General features: G+C 41.3%; 1 protein-coding gene across 5 annotated transcripts in view; it reads left to right on the plus strand.

Annotated features, from left to right (window-relative positions):
* Nucleotides 1-7,208: 7,208 nt before the first annotated feature.
* Nucleotides 7,209-21,454, plus strand: part of nfixb (nuclear factor I/Xb) — a 137,596-nt gene continuing 123,350 nt past the window's right edge. For 3 of the 5 annotated variants that reach the window (XM_063471237.2, XM_063471228.1, XM_063471238.1), the window contains exons 1-2: nucleotides 7,209-7,295; nucleotides 16,533-16,616. In XM_063471237.2, coding sequence (XP_063327307.1) covers nucleotides 7,293-7,295; nucleotides 16,533-16,616 — 87 coding nt within the window. In that variant the 5' untranslated portion in view covers nucleotides 7,209-7,292. Of the gene's footprint in view, nucleotides 7,296-16,532; nucleotides 16,617-21,235; nucleotides 21,431-21,454 lie in introns of those variants that run through there. The other 2 variants (XM_063471232.1, XM_063471230.1) reach the window with 2 other exon arrangements.

Raw genomic sequence — 21,454 nt, forward strand, 5'->3', positions numbered from 1 at the left:
GGCTGATATTTCTCCTGGTTTGGGCTGGCTAGGATGACTGTGGTGCTAAATTTAAAGTAGGTGTATTTCCAATAATTAGTTGATTGAAAATTGTCCTGGTGACTGGTTGCCTGTCTCTCTATGTCAGCTCTTTGATGGAATCTACCCCACCTCTGCCTCTCACCGAGTGTCAGCTGGGGTAGTCTTGGATAGGCTTGGATGGATGGATGTGCCAAATTTTGTACCAGTTCTTTCAGAGCAGTCAAAATATTTTGTAAAACACCCAAAATGTCAACTTGCAAGTAAAAATGAATTTTAGAATCACTAAAGAATTTATCTTCTGGGAGCCATGAATATTTTTTACAGATTTCACTCTGGAGCCACTGATAAACCCACACTGGGATCATCCCAGAAGTACTCCTGCAACAGCCGGGTTAAAAGAGCGGAACACAAAGACGAGCACAGGCACACATTGTACCGGAGATCTGACAAGAAGCAGCTGAAAGGTGTGGGATATGATCACAGTCCCAACAAGCAAAGCAAGCTGGTTGAACAGTGAAGCGTGGCTACGCATGGATTCTGAATGAGAATCAAAGAATGCAGAGCAGGAGCAAAAGAAGGGCAGATAGACAGTGGGAAAAAAATTAGATAGCAGATAGGAGATAGGGTTGGGGTGAGGGGCAGCGGATCTAAGCGGACCCAGGCTCCAGTGCCGCTTCCTTTCTCTTTCATTGAGAGCCAGGAAAAGAGATTATAGCAGCCATGCTTTCTCCTGTGCAAGGTTTGGGAAGGGGGCACACTCTTCCCTTTGCCACCTCCTCCCCCCTCAGACATCCACTCTCTCTGGCGGTATCGACTGGACCTAAACCAGAGCAAATCATATCACTGCTAGAATGTGCGCAACAATCATCTAGATGGTTGCTATTTGATATAAAACTGACCAACAAGACAGTTTTGTTTTGGTCTTTGTTGTTTTTTGGGTTTCTAGCCTCATAATCCATTGAAGCGAGACGGGCTTTTGTCGGGTGCTGTATGTTGTCGCCTACACACAACACTCAACCCCGACAGAGCCATTGTGTTACTTCCTGGGTGCCCGTGAGCCTCTGGAGAGCTACGACTCACTGAGGGAACAAGAGGTTTGGATGTGTGCTCGCTGGGTGGCTCACCGAGTGCTTCACAGCTCTTGAGTGTACACCTTCCTCACACTGGCATCCACTTACACAGCCGCCGCCGCACACACAATCACCCACACACAATTAGTCCACAATACACAATTATACACCGCAGCTCCCTCTCTCTTCTTTTCTCATACACACAACACATGCAAACAGTCAGTTAATCAGACCTATAAACCCTCCTTGCTGGTAGAAGATAAGCGGTGTGCTGGTAGCCCTGCCCTCCTGAGAGCAGCACTCCTCTAGCGGTGCCGTGGAGCTGCCTGATAAGGCAGGGGAGGGTGGGATACCCCGAGAGATACACATATACACACACACACACACACACAAAGACACACACGCATACACAGACGCCGCTCAGCATCAGTAAGCCAGATCCTCAGCTGAGCCAATCAGTGGTTCGCAGGGCCTGAGGCTCCACCAGTCATCTTTCTTCGGGTGTTGTTAATTTCAGCGCTCAGCCTGCAGGTGGACGAACATCTGCATGTGTGTGCTTTTACATGTGTGCCTCAGCAATCACACTACCTCATAATTTGGTTGCATGGGAGAAAATTGTATCCTGATAAAAAAAAACAACTGATCAGACTGATGCAGGTTCAGAGCACAGGCGTCTCCATAAATGTGGTGTCCCTTTAAAGTGTAGTGAGTGTTTCTCCTACCTGTAAGATTTACTATAAATAACCCAAACAATTAAAAAAATACTTTCTTCTCCAGTCAGCAAACCCTTTTATATATTTAAAGTAAGGTGACTTTAGTCTAATCCTGCTTAACGCTGCTTTCCTGCTTTTATGTACAAAGGGCCAATAACACACTTCCTCAAGGGTCTTGTGGTAATTACGCAAATTTCTAAACTCAGCTAATTAAACCTTAACCTGTATATCAAAGGTCCTCAGGGATTTACAGATTAATCAGCGGTAAATCAGTACATATAGAAATACTTTACTTTGACATCAAAAACATACGAAAAACTAAATTAAAATTCTTTTAAAACAGTACATGATTTATTTCAATCAGTGTTTTTCTGTCTATCTCTGGAGTATTTGTTCATTTTCTCTGCTTAAATACGCAGGTGACACTCTCTGTCCCTTTTTCCCCACTATAATCTCTTTACTTCAAGCATTTAGGCATGTGTCACTCCCTGTGAAAAAGCGGGATTGTAATGTTTTGTGATGCCCAACAGGGAGTGTACCTGATCTAACTTAGGATGTTCCTCGGTGCAAAGCTGTCACTGCTCTCCTTTTGCTGTTAGAGAACATTTAAGAGCTGTGGAATAATCAAAAGTGGTGTTGTGGTGCTTTTATTTTACATTTGAAACATTTAAAGGGGTTGTACATTTTAATTGTCCACGTTTGGTTGTCATTTGTGTTTTCGGTTTGGTCTGGGGGGTTTTGACCACCTTTTTAGAGATATTGATAATAAGTGCTCCAGACTACATTACTCATCAGTAAAATGTCTCTAAAATGCACTTTAATGCACTGATATTAATAATGTAGTAGGCCTAACAGTGTGAATGGGGGTCATTATTTTTCCAGCTGTGCCTTCAGAATTTTCCTTTTGTTTCTGTGTTGTGATGACGCCACTTTCACTCGTGTAAAAGATGAAAATTCTTCCATTCCTGCTCATCAGTTTGCTTTACTGTATATCTTTTACTTGATTTCATCTCTGTTGTTTGTCTTTCTGTTTGTTTTTAACGGCCTGCTCCTAAATTCCTGCTAAAGCGATTGTTAGTTGGTCACTATTTTCTGTCCTCTCACGTTTCATCGTTGGTCTGCAGCCCCCTTTCTCTCCCTCTCTCTTTTTTTTTTATCATTTCATTCAGCGCAGGCAGCAACAGCAGTAACCTATAGCACGGCTCCCGTGCGCCTCCGTGGCAACTCTTGGAAGTTGGCGCAGGTCAAATGCGCCTTAATTCAAACCATAAGAAACGAAAGAACGGCCGAGCCGATTCCACTGGCCGTGCCAAGGTCAGCATTCCTCGACAGGCCGTTGCCTAGTGGAACTTTTGTCTCACAGTTTGTGTAAACCTCCTGGGAGAGACGGTATATAGGACCGGGAGAGGAGAGAGACCAAAGAAAGGGCTTTTCCCCCTGCAAATTAGCGCAAGCTGCCGGTTTGGACCGGTGCAGAATGATGAGGGAGGCATTCGGGTCAGATGTGGAGACACTATATGGCAATGTATAGATAAAGATTTCTAACTTTTTAAATGAGAGGTGAGCTTTTTCCCACAAAGCACAGATGCGTGCAAAAATGCGCATCTACAGGTTTTTGTGCTGTGGCCTCGTTTATATCCGAGCTTTGCTGCACTAAATAGTGCCATCTCAACTAACCATCACTGGTGTGTTTGTAGCTACAAAAACAAAGCAATCAGGTGCACATTTTTGCCTTTAGCCTTTTTGTAAATAACCCAGAGTTTGGTTTATATTTCGAAAATGTTTTGTTCTCATTTTTTTAAAAAAAAAAAGCTCCCAGGCGGTCCGGCATCCAACACCTCTGAAATGATGGATTAAAATATATATATATATATAAGTATAACAATGAGTTCAAGTGAGATTATTAAACACATTGCTGAAAATCCAATATTTCAAGGTCAAGTAAGAAGTCAAGAGGAGCGTGAATGAACGAGACCAGTGTCATATCAGAGTGGCGTGACTTTATATATTTTATTTTTTGTTTGTTTGTTTTTTTGGAGTTTTGATTTTTGATCAGGTGAAGCTTGAACCCATTCTGTTCTATGTTTCAGACTCGTCCCTTTACAAACACGAGACTCGTGCCTTTTTTCTTTCTTTCTGTATTTTTCTAGGGTGCCAGTTTATGCATTGGTATCATAAAAAGCTGCAGTTTGACTAAATTTTAAAGAAACGTTTTGCATAACGTCGACAGAGCAAAGAAAAAATAAGTAAAAGACAAAGCAGCTTGGAAGTGATTACACTGAAATGATTCCACTCCCACGGAGGCCTTAAGTTCATGTATTTGTCTCTCATGATGAAGACTTGATTTCTCTAGCAGGCCGCTCACTGGAAAAGGCCACACACACACACACACACGCACACACAAATACACACATACACACACAGTTTAAAAGAAAAAAACTAAATAATTAATCATTCAAATTAAAAATGTAAATTGATAATAAATCAGGCGATTTGACATCATTTTATGCTTTGAATGTGTTACTTGCAATTTAAATGAACAGATTCATATTTTTTACACATCACTGATGCTTTTGTGGACCTTTTTTAAAATACATATTTCAGATCATATTGTCCATAAAATAATTCTAGTAAAACATTGAATATATTTTTAGATGGTCTAATTATATGTATATCAGCTTTTTTTTTTAAATACAAATAAAAGAAACTCGAGGCCTAAACTGGTTATTTGCTGTGTAAATGTTTCTTTTGTGTATTCAGGTTGCAATTTTTCCTTTAGAATTTTAAATAATGTCATTTCATTTCGTTTCTTTTGAAACAGATCACAGAACCGACAGTTATTTAATGCTGTTTCTCTAAAACTGAATCCCAGATTGTGGTGATTGGAGACACTGAGACAGCCCTTATATGTCTGATTTTGCATCAAGTGACAGTGAATTTGTGCACAATTAGGATTCAGAAATGAAGAAATGGAAAACTTAAAGAAAAAGATATAGAGAATGTGGCTCCACTGACGAAATACAAACTGTGTGTGTGTGTGTGTGTGTGTGTGTGTGTGTGTGTGTGTGTGTGTGTGTGTGTGTGTGTGTGTGTGTGTGTGTTTTTAGTTTCAGTGTAGATTTAGGGAGACGTTATTTTATTTTAAAAAAGCAGCCTTATAATTTTTCATAACCCAGATTTTGGGTTTTTCCCATAAAAATTATGATTTTTTATGGGAAAAACCCAAACGAATGAAAAAACCCAAAAGAATGAATACAGCTTTACATTTAGTGTGAACTCAAACACGAAGGGACTCCTCTGTCACTGAAATCTCCACGCAACGAACCACAGCCACTTTTTTTTTTAACTGTGTGTGAAGTGCTGAAGTTGAACCAACACGGTGTAAACTGGCATCAGGAGGAATCCACTTTTGTCTCTGCTCATCATTTCGATGCGTGACGTCTGCAGTTGCGCACTTCCGTAAAATACTGCGTTTTATCCATAAAAGGTTAAAACTCGCTTCTGGTAATTTATTCATTAAAAAGACCTGTTTTAAAAAAAGATGTCTGCTGAAATTCCATCTGAATTTCCTGGGCTGATGTGGATATTTGTGGGGAATAAAAACTTGGGGGGAAGGCTCCAGCCAGAAGTCATGCACCTGCGCTCTCTCTCTAACCTCACTGTTTCAAACTTGTGCTCAAACTGATCGCTGCATTCATGGCGAAATAAACACATCAGTAATTTGAACGGATCAAGACACGGAGGAAAGAGAGGAGGAGTTTATTCTTTTTTTTTCTTTTTTTCTTTTTTAATGATTTGGTTTATAGCTTTGCACTATTGGGGCTTGCAGTCGGTCAGCTTGCGGTGGTGGCTGTGCGTAAAATCTGGCAAAAACTAAGGTGAAAAATTTCTTAAATCAGGTTAAACATTTTAAATAGAGACTTTTTTGTAAACTTGCCTTTGTTTTATTTGAATTGTTTCGCCATTAAAATGAAAACATATGCGGGCAGCAGAGGGTTATAACCCACTTCAGTTTATTATCACTTTATTTTTTTATCCTCAGAGAAGCTCTTCTATGTTTAGCCAAGTGTCAACAAATGGGAGTCTTTTAACTGGGGGGGTGGGGTAATTTCGATAAATGAAAATGTGCTACATAGAAATATCAGCTATAGATGGATTTTTGTTTAGATTGTAGGTTTTTGTTCACCAGCTGGAGTTCATATTTAAATTTTAAGTGACACGTGTTCACGTACATACCACCCATCCATTTAGGCTGACTATTAAATTTGCACTCAAAAAAAAAAAAGTCCTACCCTACCACCTCCGCCGTCTCCCCCACTGCTCCCTAGAACCTCCGCTCCCTCCCGCCCTCTCTATCGGCCCCGAGCTGCCCCTACACTGTTGCCGGTGAGAGCTACTAATCCCCTGCGTCCACGGTTTACTCTGAGCCCGTATTTAATTCCTCTAAACCCCCAGCTGCCGCCCTGGTTACTCACTGAACACGACAGACTGTGAACCGCTCTGGTTATTAATAATTCACCAGCCCTCCGCTCCGCTTCTTCGGCCGCGGCCGCAGGACACCGTTTCGTCCTCAGTGGTGCGTGCAGGCGGCCACGCTGTGCGCTCACTTCTCGCATTTTGTTTACTTAATTCTAGCTGCTCGGTGTCACACACTCACTCACACACACACACACACACACAGTCGCACACACGGGGAGACAGACGCACGTTTCACCTCTTTGTTTTTGGGTTTCAGATCACAGACCGTCCGCTGAGGTCCCGCTCGCGGATGTTGCGACACTCGCGCTGCCACATGCTGAGTTTTGTTTCAGACGCGGTCCTCCCAGCAACTTTGTGCCGACACTGAGAAGGGGGTGGAGGACAGGTGGAGAAGAACCGAGAAGCGGACTGCACTTTTACGTGATCGGCGACGCCTGAGCATGCAAGGGGAGAGAGCGCGCGGCGTCCAGTCTGGAGGAGCAACAGCTGATTTGGTGAGCGCGTGAGCTGAGAGCGCAGGGCAGGCTACTTACTGTCGGTGAGCGGCTAGGCTTCTGCTCCGACACTCGGGCTCTGACGGTGCAGCGTCTCGGTGGCACGTAGCGCGGAGACTCGGTGCGGGGACGTGACGGCACCGGGACTGAGAGTGCAGCCAGGCGCGCGCAGCTTCGAGTTTCATGGAACTATCACGAGTTGAAAGCCGCACATAAACACCTTGCATGAAGAAGTCGGGAGGCAGACCGCTTGGATTATACGACTCTGCGTCCCGTTTGCCTGGACTGAGAAGAGCTGACTTCACTTTATCCCAAAAAATGTTTACCGGGCAGCAGGCCGTGCATTAGGGCTCTTTTGCTTCCGGTATAAGGCCCAGCTGAGCAAGAAACCGAGCAGTTTTCTCTCTCCCACTCACTTTTTTTTTTTTTTTTTTTTTTTTTTTTTTTTTGGAAGCCGAACTTTTCAGAGTGGAAAATGGGTCTTTGAGAGTGTTGGCACATATCCTCACACCACAATGGTACGTGCTATGTAAACCAATAATTTGCTCATTTATGCAGTCAGCTTTGACAATCATTGTACTTGTTCATCGTTTTAATGATTATGTGCTTTATAGTTTAGTGAGCTATCTTATATTTCGTATGTGTGTGTGTGTGTGTTTGTGCGTGTGTGTGTATGTGTGTATTTGGTGTGGCTAATGTGTAACAGTCACAAAGTGTGTGCCAAGTCCCTCCACCTACCTGAATCTGTTTGCTGTCACAGTTAGACTCATTAGGTTCTTATGGTTATTTTAAAAATGTGGGGAGATTTCCTTGCTAAGGAGCTGCATGTACATTTGAAAGGATGTTGCTGGAAGGAAAACCTAATCCACCTTATTTTAATAGTTACATACGTTGTTGCCAATTTTTTCTTTCCAACCTGCTGGCCAAATTAGTGTCCAGCCCTCTCAGTTCACCGCTCGATGCCTACTGCCTTCTGCCGTTTCATCCACACGGAGAACATGACTCCTCTCACAGACTGGGCTAGTCTATTTATAGTCACATATATGATAGGACCTATGGCACAACATCCATAATAGAGGTGTCATACAGTATGTAAAGGTTTCACTGTGGCATGTGGGAAGGATCCCAGAGCACAAATCCCACCTAAAGGCAAGGTTTACCAGAGTCTGGAAAGTTGGCTGTAGCAGGATGGAACTTATTGTTTGCGCCAGCGTTCTATTAAGTGGCCATTTGATTTGTGCGTAATTACGCAGGGACTAAATCCTTAATTACGCAGGTGGTTTATTTGTCCCATTCAGGGAAATCCAGTGGTATCACAAAGCAAACGTTTGTAATGCTTCTCGAACTCTAACTGAAGTTTTTTGAGGATTCTTTAAGCAGACATCAGCTTATGAGAGTTTATCCAAGGTTTCCTTTTTCGTTTGAGTTGAGTCCTTTCAAACAGAAGACGTTTTTCATGTTTTATCCCGGTTTTCTTTTAACATGTTAAATGAGAAATATACTCTCTGTGAGGCTTGCGAAAGCATGCATTTGAATGAAGTGCTTTTAGGTTTTAAAATTAGTAATAAGAAAGTCTGTTTTATGCAAAACTATGAAAGAGAGCTCACACATCCTTGACCCTTAGAAATTCTTTTTTGGCATGAAATGATTCAAGTCAGGCAATAGTTAGGGGAACCTCCCACATACAACCTTGAAGCTGCTTAGATACCCAGGAATGGATCTTATTTGCACATGAATATGGAAGATTATTAGTATGAATAATTATTTGTTTACGAGCATCCTTGCTGACATGGCAGCTGCCCAAGAAGCTCATCAGTAAAAATGATACAGAATTCAGGACAGGCCTCACATGGGATTATCCCCACTTGTTATTCTCCTACTTATAGCAGCAACTCACCTCTTTTTTTAAAAAAAAAAATCTTATTTATTTATTTTCAAAGGCTATATGTGTGTTGTGTTGATTTTGTGCCAAACACTTCAACTGCATGTTAGTTTAGTCAGAAGGCACTGGAGGCATCTGTCAATCAGTGTCAGACTCCTGTTAGCTTTCCCCGAGGCCAGTTCTCCATCTCTGCCACAGAAATAAATATTCAAACACTACTTTTCTTTACAGATGATCTATATATACACGAGGATTTATAGGTTATGGATTTTCCCTATGTGCCAGAAAGTAAACAGAAAGTTTGAGCCATCATCAGGAAATACAAAGATGACATTATGGGTCCAAAATGATGATTTACAGACAGACTGGACCTTTACAATAAGCAATGCAAGCGGTGTTTTAAATATATAGCCAAATGCAAAGTTTACACTGGCTTCTCCGTGGTAAACATATGTGTGATATATAGTGCAGGAATTAAAGATTAAAAAAAATAGAATCACAGAGTGCTGTGTAATTAGCTGTCGTAACTGTATCCTGCACTCTGCCTCTGTGTGTGTGTGTGTAGTGTGTACAGCCCACCACATGATGATCAGACAAGCGGTTTTCCAGTCTTGTGTGATCTCCGTCTTGGCCGTTGCTGCCAGTGATGTCATCCCTCACTGTATACAGAATATTATGCTATTATGTTTGTCCTGGCCTTGACGTTTCTCTGGAAAAATAAATAAGGCTTCAAGGAGGCTATAATAGCTTATGCAGCGTGTAAGCTTTTGCTGTAGTTTAAAGATGGAAACTCTGATATACAGTCAAACAGCATAAATATTAGGATAGTGAGCTCAGATGTGCTTGTCAGGTTGACTGGTTTTTAAGCTGTTGTGATTTTAACAGTGTGCAGCCGAGGGGCTACAGTGGATATATCACGAGGTGTAATCACCTCAGTCATTCAGCTTCCTTAATATGAGATCCTTGTTGTGCTAAACCAATCACAAGTTAATGGCAGAGTGTTGCAAAAGGTAAAATATACAGTAATACTCCAGTGGTTTACTGGTTACAATTGGGGTAGTCTGAGCTAAGCTAAGCTAAGCTAATAATTCAAACTGAGAAAAGCTGAATCCCAGTCTCAGTGCAGTTCAGTAACATCTTTCATTAAATTAAATTGAATTTCATTACATTTTCATTTCATTGTGTGTGTGTGTGTGTGTGTGTGTGTGTGTGTTTTTACATTGCTGTGCTTGAGAGCCACCATCTACCGGAACCAAATTCCTTGTATTTGTCTGCACATATACTTGGCCAATAAACACGATTCTGATTCTGATTCTGATTCTGATTAAGTTAAACTCACTCAGCTCAGACTCCATTCCTATACTGGTAATATATTTTTTGTGTGTGTGCGTTTAATAGATTGAAATGTCAAGAAAACTCTTGTGACATCATTATGACATCAACAGGGCAGTTTTATGGGCCTCAAAACATTTTTAACATTTTTAATAGACCCACGAAACACATGACACAAATGGTTTTACAGGCTGGACAGTGCTCTGTATAGTAAATACAATGAATGGATTCTAAATGGAGTATTTTCATATTTATCCATTTCAGTATTACTACTCTAAAATCATTATATCACTGCTGAGTGCAATACACAGATCTAAATCTTTAAAAACAACATTTCTTATGCTGAACAGGATCACAGTCTGCATGCCTGTTGGTTGCGTTTTCAGAATATTGCTGTATTCAACATCTTAACAACCAGCCTGAAGCTGGACAGAAGCGATTAACTCATTAACTCAGTCGTGGTGTACTATTGCTAGTTAAACCTTAACATTGTTCTTGGAGAAAAAAAAAGTGAAACACTGCTCTCACAGACGTGTGTGCCCTACTTTTTTCTTTACTATTTTCTTTTACCCACCAACCAGTTGCAGCAGATGCTTGCCCCTACGTAAGACTGGTTCTGCTGGAGGTCTCTTCCTTTTAAAAGGGAGTTCTTCCTTCTCATCATCGCCAGCTGCTTCCTCATAGCAGACTGTCTGATTGTTGGGGATTTCCCTTTCATTCTGCTTCTTCTTCAACTTACAAAACACCTTTGTTAAGAATTGGTTCTGTATAAACAAAAACGAATAAACCAAATAAACACTGGAAACAATATCGAACATCTGCAACGCTCAAAGTCTGAGTGCAGTATAACTGAAACTACCAGCACACACGGCACCGCCAAATTAAAATGTTGCGATTGCTTCATCAAGTTACTACAGTTATAAATGTCTTTATATTGACCGTGTTCTGGCTGCTACGCTGTGCTCTGCAAGTTTGCTCAAATGAGCAGACGCGAGCAAGAGAATGAATCTCAAATCCAAGAAAAACGGGGTGTAAACATTAAGATTGTAAGATTTCATCAAAGGTCCGAGTGGTCACGGGATTCAGCTGTATTTAGAAAGAATGCCACATTACTGTACAAAGTGTTTTACAGGATGTTTTGACAGTTGTTTGCTACAGTTAATACAAAAAAAGCATCTCTTCTTATAGAACAAAACCAAAATCTAAACATATATTTTAATTCAAACATTCCCAGGGAATGCGTAATGCCTAGTACAGGAAGCCAGATTTACAGCGTGCAGTTTTAACTTCTTTAAGTGAGCTCTAAAAATATACAAAGTCAAAACACTGGAGTGAGATAATCTCACTTGTTAGTTTAAACAAATAATGGTATCTAGAAATAACGCAGACCCTTCAGTATGAGGATAATTTGACTTAAGCCCCCAGATCAGATTGGTTTGCTTTGGAAATGGCAGAACAAATCACACAGATTTTATTTTAACTTGATTCAAGGCAAAGTTTTTTTGAAGTTTAAAGGAAGTCTTACTTTGTACACGAGCCTGAACACTTCTAACTCCTCCATCTCTATTCTAGCCCTCCTTTAATTATCTTATCAAGACTGAAGCCTCACATTAATTGGTTTCACAAGACACACCAGAATGCACACCAGCTGTGTAACCAAGTAATTTGAATGAACTTAATTTGGGAAGGTGCTCGTATCTTATGCCTTCTGAGTTTAATTTGGGGGGGAGAAAAGGGGGAAAAAATCACAACAATACATGTATTTTCTCTCTTCACTCTCCTCTTTAGGGCCTTAATGAGGAATTAGAGCCAATAGCATTATTCATTAAACAGGGCTTTCCAGCTATTTATCACTCTAACAATATTAGCATATTTGTTTAAATTTTCAACACTTTTTTTAGCATTCGTAACCAGGTTTAGCATTTTTAATAATCTGGCATCGAATGTATCATACCAAATTGAATGCTGCAGAAGAACCGGCGGCAAGACCCAGAAACATACTAAAAATCCTTTACGAACACACACACACACACGCACACATGCAAACACGCACACTCCTCTAATTACCACCTCCCCCCGCTCCTTGTCTCTTATTCCCCACCTCCTGAGATGCAGGTGTAAAATATCACATTTTTCCAGCATTTCTCCCTGAGGTAGCGCTGGCTTGGACTCACACAACGTAAATTTCCCCTTTCATATTCCCCCACACATTTTTTTTTACAAACAAGTTCCCCCTCCCATCCCTCCCTCTCTTTGATGTGCTTGCCACATCTGCACAGGTTTGTTAGCTTGTTACCAGGTGAAGAATGAGGATACAATTAAGGCTGAATGGAGCAGGACTGAGTAGGATGTCAGTTATGTTTTGCCGCAGAAGTCTCTGATCCTCTAGGAACTGTTGAGCTCATACAGACGACTCTGCAAATGATTAGGACGGTGCGGCGGAATGATCAGAAGGCTGTTAATCAGTGACTGCGAAGATACCCGCCACTGGTGGATCGACGCGTATTCAGAAATATGGAAACCCAGGTGGTTTCTGGGCTGTTGTGTATCTTTGTGTGAACAAGACAAAGTGGGAGACAGAGGAAGGTGGGCCATATGTATATGCGCTCTGATTAATCTAATTCCATGTGAGGCAGCCAACTTAAGCATCTGTCCCCCTTTTAGATCTCACTTATTGTAAACGCGGATGTCAGAGAGAATTGAGCAGAGTAAGTGCAGCTGAGGTATTGTAGAGATCATGATTCGTATTCATGCTCAGTTGTGTCTGAGATTGGTCTCAGATGCGACTAAACGAAGGTAGCGCTGGTGCTAGGTGACTGCCTAACCTGTTATAGTTGTTGCTTTTGCTTTTTTTCTATCATTTTCCACAAAAAGCGAAGTGAGTTGTGTAAAATCAACTAAAAGGTTAAAACAGCGAGTGGCTAACTTGTAAACATATTAGAGCAATTAGCAGCTCAAAGTGCCTATTCATAATCAAGGGCATGACCGCTTCAACTGACAGCCGGTTGCAGTTTCACCTTGAATTCAGCAACAGCAGGATGTTGCTCATATGGCTGGTTTAGCAATCTACAACAACAATAATACACTAAAATAAATATTTTCACTACAATATGAAAATATTTGAAAATTAGAGTACGCCTTTTCACTTTCTTCATGAGATTCACTTTAACCTAGCTTAGCAGGTGCTAAGCTAACCTGTTTGAACTTTTTCTTTGTGAACAAAGAAAAAGTACAGTGACATAGTCTCACAAATAATGTTGTGCTAGTGAGGACACAAAAAAATATTTGGTAAGACAGCTTAATAGAAGGTTTGGACAGACCTAAGCTAGTTATTTATCCCAATTTCTAGTTTATATTTTAAGCTAGCTCCAGATTCATACCTAACATTTTTATGCTAATTCAGGTAACATTGCTAGTGTAAGCATTTTGGGGTAAAAATAAAACCTAGCTGTTATGAAGTATATGTTTACTTTTATAAAATCTGCAATAGTTTGAAGTAATAAGGGACAAATTACTATCTTCTAGGTTGATACTATGAGCTTATTCTTGTCTTAGTCTTAATATGGCAATTAGGCTTTTACAGGACAGAGAAATAAGACAACTTGAGGGGTTTTATAAAACGACTTGAGAAAACAGTTGTGAAGTAAAAATAAATAAAATATAGCAATACTTGTTCTCTCTGAACAGAGATAACCTAGCTGGGGGGGGGGGGGTTTGTGTTACCTTTAGCTAAAAATCTTCAGACCTCTTTATGTTTAATGCAATTGTGTCGCTGTCGCCGTCTGTAGTTTAAATTTACATGCCAAAACTTTTTAGCAGAGAAAAAAATTGTGATCGTTGTTATTCTATTTTCACATTCAGTCATTCATTTGGAGATTTTCTGTCCACTTGATGAGTCTGTTATTTGTTCTCTGTTTTGGGTTATATAGAGGGAATTCTTTGTAAGGCTGTTTTCTGTGGGAAGAATTGATGGTAAAATTGTGAATTGTAAACATGTAAAACAGCGAATGATTTAGTACATAATAGTTATTAGTTCCATAATTGTAAATTTAGCAAAAATTACTTGATATAAGCATAACGTAACATATTCAACCACTGAACAGGATACTTACAATTTTATGAAGTTGCCTGCAAAACCTCTGTAAATAGCTAAAATTCACAAACTGGGGGATTTCCCAAGCTCTTGAACTACCCCGTACATGCTGCATGTAAATAATATGGAGATTTGAACTGTGGATTTGAGCCTGACCCAGGCTGATGCTTCTCTGTTTTAATCATCTGTGCTGTTTTCTGATTATTATCTTTTCTCACAGCTTCATTGTGCTTCATTTCAGTAACCAAAAACCAGCATCGCAGACAGCAAATGATTAGTGGGGCTTTTTAAGTGTTTATTACACGAGACTCTGCAACTATTTTAGCTTGGGGCCGGCCATATGGATCAGGCATATGTTGCATACATATAGAAAAACACATATATGTATAATTGATACTATGCTGCATAAAAACTGACAGAGGAGGAAAGCGGGCCAGTGCTTCAGGGAGCTGCACTCAACATTGAGCCTCAGTGCAGCTCTCTAAGGGCTGGAGACAGAGAAAGATTCATTCATTAAATGATGTGTTTTTAGATTGTCATTTATCCGGTGTTCAGCGTCCTCGAGCCGGGATTCCCTCTGTGCAGTGAAAATTATTTTTCATCCTTAAATGACTAAAACATGTCAGAAACAAGAGGTAGCTCGAGCCAGTGGAGTGCCATGTTTTGTGCTGCTCTGTAATTATCACTGGAGTAAAATATATCCTTCAGCTGGACTGGGCAGTTTAAAAGCTTAACAGAAAGCCCAGGGAGCTTGACAAGGGCACCATTTAGTGGGACAAATGGTTTCAAATGGTTTCCCTCCAGTGTTTCCCCACATATTAATGATGACAGGCCAGAGGTTGGATGCTGAGGCCGAGCATAGTGCTTTCTTAGCCATTTGGATGACTCGAATTCTAACTTTTGTTTAAGCGAGCGTGTGCTTCACGAGGCACACGCTGAACTTATTGTGCGTGGGAGAGGCCACGCTAAACAAAGCCAGTGTTAGTCTTATGTTAATCAACCTGCCTGCTGAACCTTTTGCCACAGACGTTGAGTGAAATCCACACACAGATGCCCTTCCTGTGTTACAGTAGAAAGGAAAAGGGAAAAGACTCGAGCTGTAACCTCTCATTCTGAAGGATATGAATAGCCTGTGTCTCCAGCCGCAGCTCGGTTAGTCCAAGTCTGGGACTTATTATAGTGCTGCGTGTTTATGCATGTGTCTCTGCATGTATTTGTTTAAGGGCAATCCCATGTCACCCGGCGCATGTGTGTGTTTGTCTGCATATGCAAATGCTTAAGTAACCTAATATCTGTTTAAATTCCCTAAAAAACTGTTTATATCACATGCCAGTTTAAATAGTATAACTTTACATTTTCTTGCTGGCTACGAGCGATGTTTGTTCCTGTTTTGGGTGCGTGTTTGTTTCTGCTGTAGGTATGTTGAGAGATAAGAAGGTAAAGTTCTGGAAAATAAGATTACTTCCCCTCTTCTCCTATATCCAGAAACTCAAGTAAGTCCCATTGTGAGTAAAACTTCCACTCTCTTACTCATGGAACCGGAGCTATTTTCATGAACGCAGACGTTTTTAGCCCTTGTCTAATAGGTTTAGTCGATTTCCAGAAGAGACATTAAAATTTAGCCTGGCAAAAAGCAATTTGTACCAGTTAGGACTAAAAAGTAATAGCCACAGGCTAGCAAACCAGGCAGAACTCCCATTCCCATATCCAGCTCCTCAGTCTGTGGTTTCCTCCCATCCATGTTGTCTGGCCTGGCTGCCTCAATTGACAGCAGAACTGCAATGGATGCTCATTCAGAGCCCAGGTCTCGGCTGACGCGTCCCTCAGCATACAAATGAACTGCACTGAATAGAAACAAACACTTGGGATAAACACTTTAGCTGCATCTATCAGCGGATGCAGGGCAGGGCCTTTTGAGTGGCCTGTTTTTGTCTCCGTGGAGGCAGACGTATGGCCTCTGTATGTGCGAGTCTTTGCCAGACATGTGTATTACTGTATGCGGCTGTGCGTGTGAGTGTGTGTGTGTGTGAATGATTTGTGCTGAATCAGAGCACGCTGACAGAAAAGTGACCATGCAGGTGAAATAGCAGGGACAGGAAATGCCATTGTGCCGGAGTATTGTGTGCGGGTACGGCAGCTAAACACTTTGCTCCCCATTCAAGTGGCAGTGACTGGCAGGGCTGGGCCTCGGGCCTGCACAGCATATGGGCGCAGGCAGGCAGTGCACACGATCGTGCGTGTGTGTGCAGAGTGTAAAGACGCCGATCTTGAGTAGTTATCTGGTGGTGGGACTTGAGGATGATGATGAAATAGGTCGAGCAGCAGGATGAGGAGGATTTTCACATACAAAATCTGCTTTTGCAGCTTTGCGACCAGCTTTTCTGTGTGTTTTAAATTCCCTGATCCTAAATACAGAACCAACTAATGAATCACTGTGTTACATTTCAGGCAACCGAAACCTTTCTGTTGAACGAAGAACCCTCCAGAGGTCCTGGGATGCCTGAATGCTTTGTAGTATCAGATTCATACAGGGTATGCATCTATTATTATTATTATTATTGTTATTATTATTTCATGTGTCGGTATTAAATGTGTTATTGGAGTCATTACTCATTATTCTGACTGACAGTCTGTTTTCATGCTCTTGGTAATTGCACCGCAATCATAATGTCATTCACAGCTCCCTCCACTCAGCTGCAAACCATTACAATTATTATTTCCACACGCACATTTAAGAAAAAAAAAAAGGGGGGGGAAAAGAAAAAGAAGCCTTTGCAACTTCACCGAAGCGCCCTCGTCTCACGGGAGTGCAAATTACGACGATAATGTGAAGCATGCCTAGATGTATAAAACGAAAAAGAACTACAAAGTAAGAGAAAAGTGAGCAGCATTTCTAAAAAAGAAGCCCGTGAGATTTACAGCAATCGGCATGATATAAAATGGTAATAAAAGCAGAGGAGTCGGGATGGGGTGGGGCGGGGGGGTCCTGTGTATGACTGAAAATGTGATCGTTAATGAGGTGGGAGCCAGTTTTCTAGGCTACAGGCTTTGTTTCCCAGAGTTAAGTTTTATGCCAAGTCTCTCAGAGAATCTGGGTTGCTACACTATATTGTATGTCTCCGGGTAAAGAAATGAAGTGCTATGGCCAGGAGTGGGTAGCACGGCCGTCTAAAGAGAGTTTTGGGAGACAGGGGTGGAGGGGGAGGGGTGTCACTGTGGCTGGATTGGATTCCGGGGGGCAGCGAGTTCAAGAGCGTCCACAGAAGAGCGTCCACCTCCAGCTTCTCGCCGGGAGGTCTAATGTAGGGGGCTCGGTGTTGTTCAAAGTGCGTCACGACTCCATTTATTGTCATCCTGAGCATTTTGTACAATAATGTTATGCAAACTATACATTATAACAACCTGTACTGATAATGTTAGGATTATCCTTGATGCTTATTTCTTATGCTTATTTCTGATATATCAGTATCAGTGTACATTTCACTACCCCTTTCGGCCCTGTTGATTGATAGCTGTATATCTGCAAAGAAAAGAAAAAAAGTGGGGGAAAGAGGATATCTATGATCTATCACATCACTCAAACATTTGCAATGGTGATTCCTTATCTGTCACAAAAATAACAGCAAAGCAAAATAAACACAGAAAAAAATGCAATTTTAAACACAATAACGTCCCAGAATTTTGCAGCCAGTGAATAATTAATACAGGACAGAATTTGCATTACACCATAAATGCAAAAGGTAACCTTGCTTACTTTTTATTTTTTTATTTTTGGGTATTTTAACTTTACTAGCTGACACTGAATTTTCAACATAATTGTTTTTCTTTTTAATCATTTGTAACCTGGCTTTTCTTGGTAACAGCTTTTCTAAGAAACTGTTCCTCAAAGGCTAGTGAGTCTATTAATGTTTAAGTTCAAACAATTCATTTCAGGAGTGCTGTGGTCACAGTTTTATCTGTTGTGTTTAGAACTCCAATGCTGAGGTTGAATAATGTGGTTTCCATACCTGGGTGGCCAAGGACAGTGTTAAAGGGGACCTATTTTGGTCATTTCCAGCTCTGTATTTTTTATTCTTGCACTCTACTAGAGTATCCTTGCATGACTGAGCTTTTTGAGAGTCTAAATGATTCGTCTTTATCTTCCAGTCACTGTCTAAAACAAGCTGTTTTAGCAGCTCTTCGTTTGAAAAACACCCTCCTTTTATACTAACTTCAATCTCATTGGCTACCCCTCCCACACAAAGAACATCAAGTGGGTGGGGCTTCTCCTTGGCATCATACAGAGCCAAGAGTAGAAAAAAACATTTGCGTTGCTCTTTGGGCTCACACAGATTACTTCTACATAAGTTGACCTTGTGGTCAAGTTTAATATGAGTATCCACCTCTGTAACAATGCAGTGCATATGACAGAAAATAAGCAAGACACAGTGGGTCATCTTCAAATTTTAGCTAGCAACAGTGATCATGTTAAGGGTTGTCACTCAGATGTTAATTAAAGCTGTATTACTGTATTTGCATGAGCCACTAGAATGTGACATAAAACACAGTTTTGTGGTTAATAATATGTGTAAACTTTGTAAACATATATAGCAGCCTTTTAATAATCCACATTTTATGAGTGGTTTTAATGTGAATGGAGCTAAACTAAGATGTACTAACTGTATTAAGCTTAAAATTAAGGACTTGCGCGTGTTGGGTCGTGTGCTCAATTCCTTGTTCACAGTTCAAACAAATAATTACAAACACCTTAAATTTACTCACTGGAATTGGCTTACTCCATACTTTTAAAGCAAAGGAAACTTGTGATATTTTGTCTTTTTATAATATCTTGGCAATATGACATGTCTGAATTTTTCTAAAATCGACCAGAAGTGATGTTTATCCAATGTGACTAACAGCCAATGAAAAGATTTTTAAATCCCCCCCAAATTTTGATATTTTGTTTAAACTGTTTGCTTACATGTCTGTGCGTGAAACAAGACAAACAGAAAATGAAAGATTGCTAGAAAGTGTATTCATGCACTGCTCATGTTTTTTGTTTTGTTTTTTTAATTAATTAAAGGTGACATTTTTTGGAACTTAAATTAGAGGGTGACTTTGGTGAGAGGGATATGTTTACAGGCGATTCCACCTGGTTGGGAACAACTACTTCAAGCAAAGCCTCGCATGTGCAGTGTATGTAAACGACGCGCTGCTAGAGATGACATCTGCTCTGCCAGACATTGCAACCACACTTACTTATCTCCGCTCCGCTGTGTTGCCACCTATAGACAGTTGTGGTATCAACACCGGCTGTAATACTGTGCGCACGGGTCTCAGTCAAATTTGTGGTTACTTTCATCCTCATACAACTTGTTTTGAACACCCACAGCCTAAAGCCTCCCCGCGATACACGGCCACAGCGGCTGCGAGATCGTTACTGCTCACTTCTGTGACACTTTCTTAATAAAATCCTCAGTTCTGGTGCGACTGCACAACAGCACCAAGCTGGTGGGTGAAGTCACTAACAGCGCTGGCCACTCTGGAACAGTGGTAAATATGTATATGCGAAGCGTGTGAAAAAGCAGAGCCGCGGCAGACCCACCAACCATAGCATATGGCTCTACCATGTGTTACTTAATGAGAGATTTACTCACACAGACCACTAAATGTGTGGCTCGTTTAAGGAGCGACGGCAGAGGAGTGTTTGCGTGCGGAGCATGCAAGTCGGCTCCATAAAGGACGGCGAGAGCAGAGGCTGTAACCTTTTGCGCTCGGCTACAAAAGCGAGCTGAAAACAAAGAGATTTCCTCGCATGTTGCAGGCAGGTTATGAAGTTAATACACCTGCCCAAAGGGAAACCAAAAGTTGTGTGTGAATGTGTGTGTTGTAGGGCGTGTCTGTGTGGTTCACATTAGTCATGTATCATATTCACAGAAAAGGAATGCTGGCATTCTAACCTTGTGCGACGGCGAGGGCGAGAGGTTACAGTTTTGTGGCGTTACATGCGCTCCTGACCACACACTTTCTCCCTCCCCGCCTGCGCCTCTGGCTCGAGTATCTGGCCGCGTGCAGTAATTGGCCACACAGAGCCCAGATCTCTTTGTTTCGCCTGCAGAGGCTTGCAGTATTTAATAAAAAAATGCACAAGCAGTAGGCCTCATAAATCTGTGGGACTCTAACGTCAGGCCTAAAATTTCAGCTCCACTTCTTCCACAATGACTTCACTCCCACCCAAATTCCCACTGTACCACACTCGGGACCTGCTCCAAGAAATGTTATTTTATGATTTTTATGTGATATGTGTACCCCTCACTACCGTTCATGTGTGTGTGTGTGTGTGTGTGTGTGTGTGTGTGTGTGTGTGTGTGTGTGTTTTTCCTCGCACACCCCAGTGAAGTATTTTGATACCGCTCAAAGACTGTGATTATACGTCTGTCTTCGCTGTTTTCTACTTCATAGTGAACGCTACAGTAACTGTTTGGCTTGGACTCACTTCACTGGTTTTTCAAGCTACAGTTGTGGGTTTTTCAGACTGGGTCAACTCTGGTTCAGTAAATAAATAGACTTAACTTAACAGCAGTGATGAGATGACGCATCGATTTGAATGCCTGTAAATTAATTTAAGTGTGCAATCCAATGTAAACTTATGCATGAGAGAATTCCTGTGATCAGGACCTTCAGCAGAATTATGTTAAGAGGTTTTATGCAACTGAATGCATGCTTGGCCATCGCATATTAAAAAACTCAGTGAAATCAGAGGTGCTCTCATAATATTCCTCAAATTATATACTTTCATCTACTCTGATGATGCATTTACGTGTTTCCTTCTCAAATCGGTGTAACTGACCGGCTCATCTGCCCTCTGGTAATTATTTGCATGCTCTCAACATGGAATGCACGGGTCAGTAAACGCAGCTCTAAAGCACAGTATTGCGACCTTAAAGACGCAGGGAAGCGTGTGCACAGCGGATTCAGAGTCCCCAAAAGCAAAATTCATGCTGTGGCAAAATCTGAACATTTTGCTAAGAACTTCGTCAATCTGCGTGAAAAATAGAAAGTGTGTGTGAGGGGGGTGGGGGGGGGGGGGCTTTCAGTAGGATAGAAGAGGAGAGCGATAAAAGTCCTGCGAAGAGGAGAGCAGAGGAGAGGAGAGGGGAGGGAGACAAAGTTTTTTCCCTGAAAGTTTGTGCAAGCTTTCACTTTCTAGGCGGGGTTACTGTAAGCTGCAGCAGCATGGAGTGAGAGAAACAGGACGGCGAGCGATTGCAATGCAGCACTATACCGAGCTTCCATCCAACTTAAATAAGCTCTCCAAGTCTCCTTTCTAAAAAATAACCATGTACTCCCCGTACTGCCTGACACAGGTAAATTGTCTTCTCTTATTTCAT

This window comes from Pelmatolapia mariae, linkage group LG4 (genome assembly GCF_036321145.2).
Source record: "Pelmatolapia mariae isolate MD_Pm_ZW linkage group LG4, Pm_UMD_F_2, whole genome shotgun sequence".
Taxonomy (NCBI): Eukaryota; Metazoa; Chordata; class Actinopteri; order Cichliformes; family Cichlidae; genus Pelmatolapia; species Pelmatolapia mariae.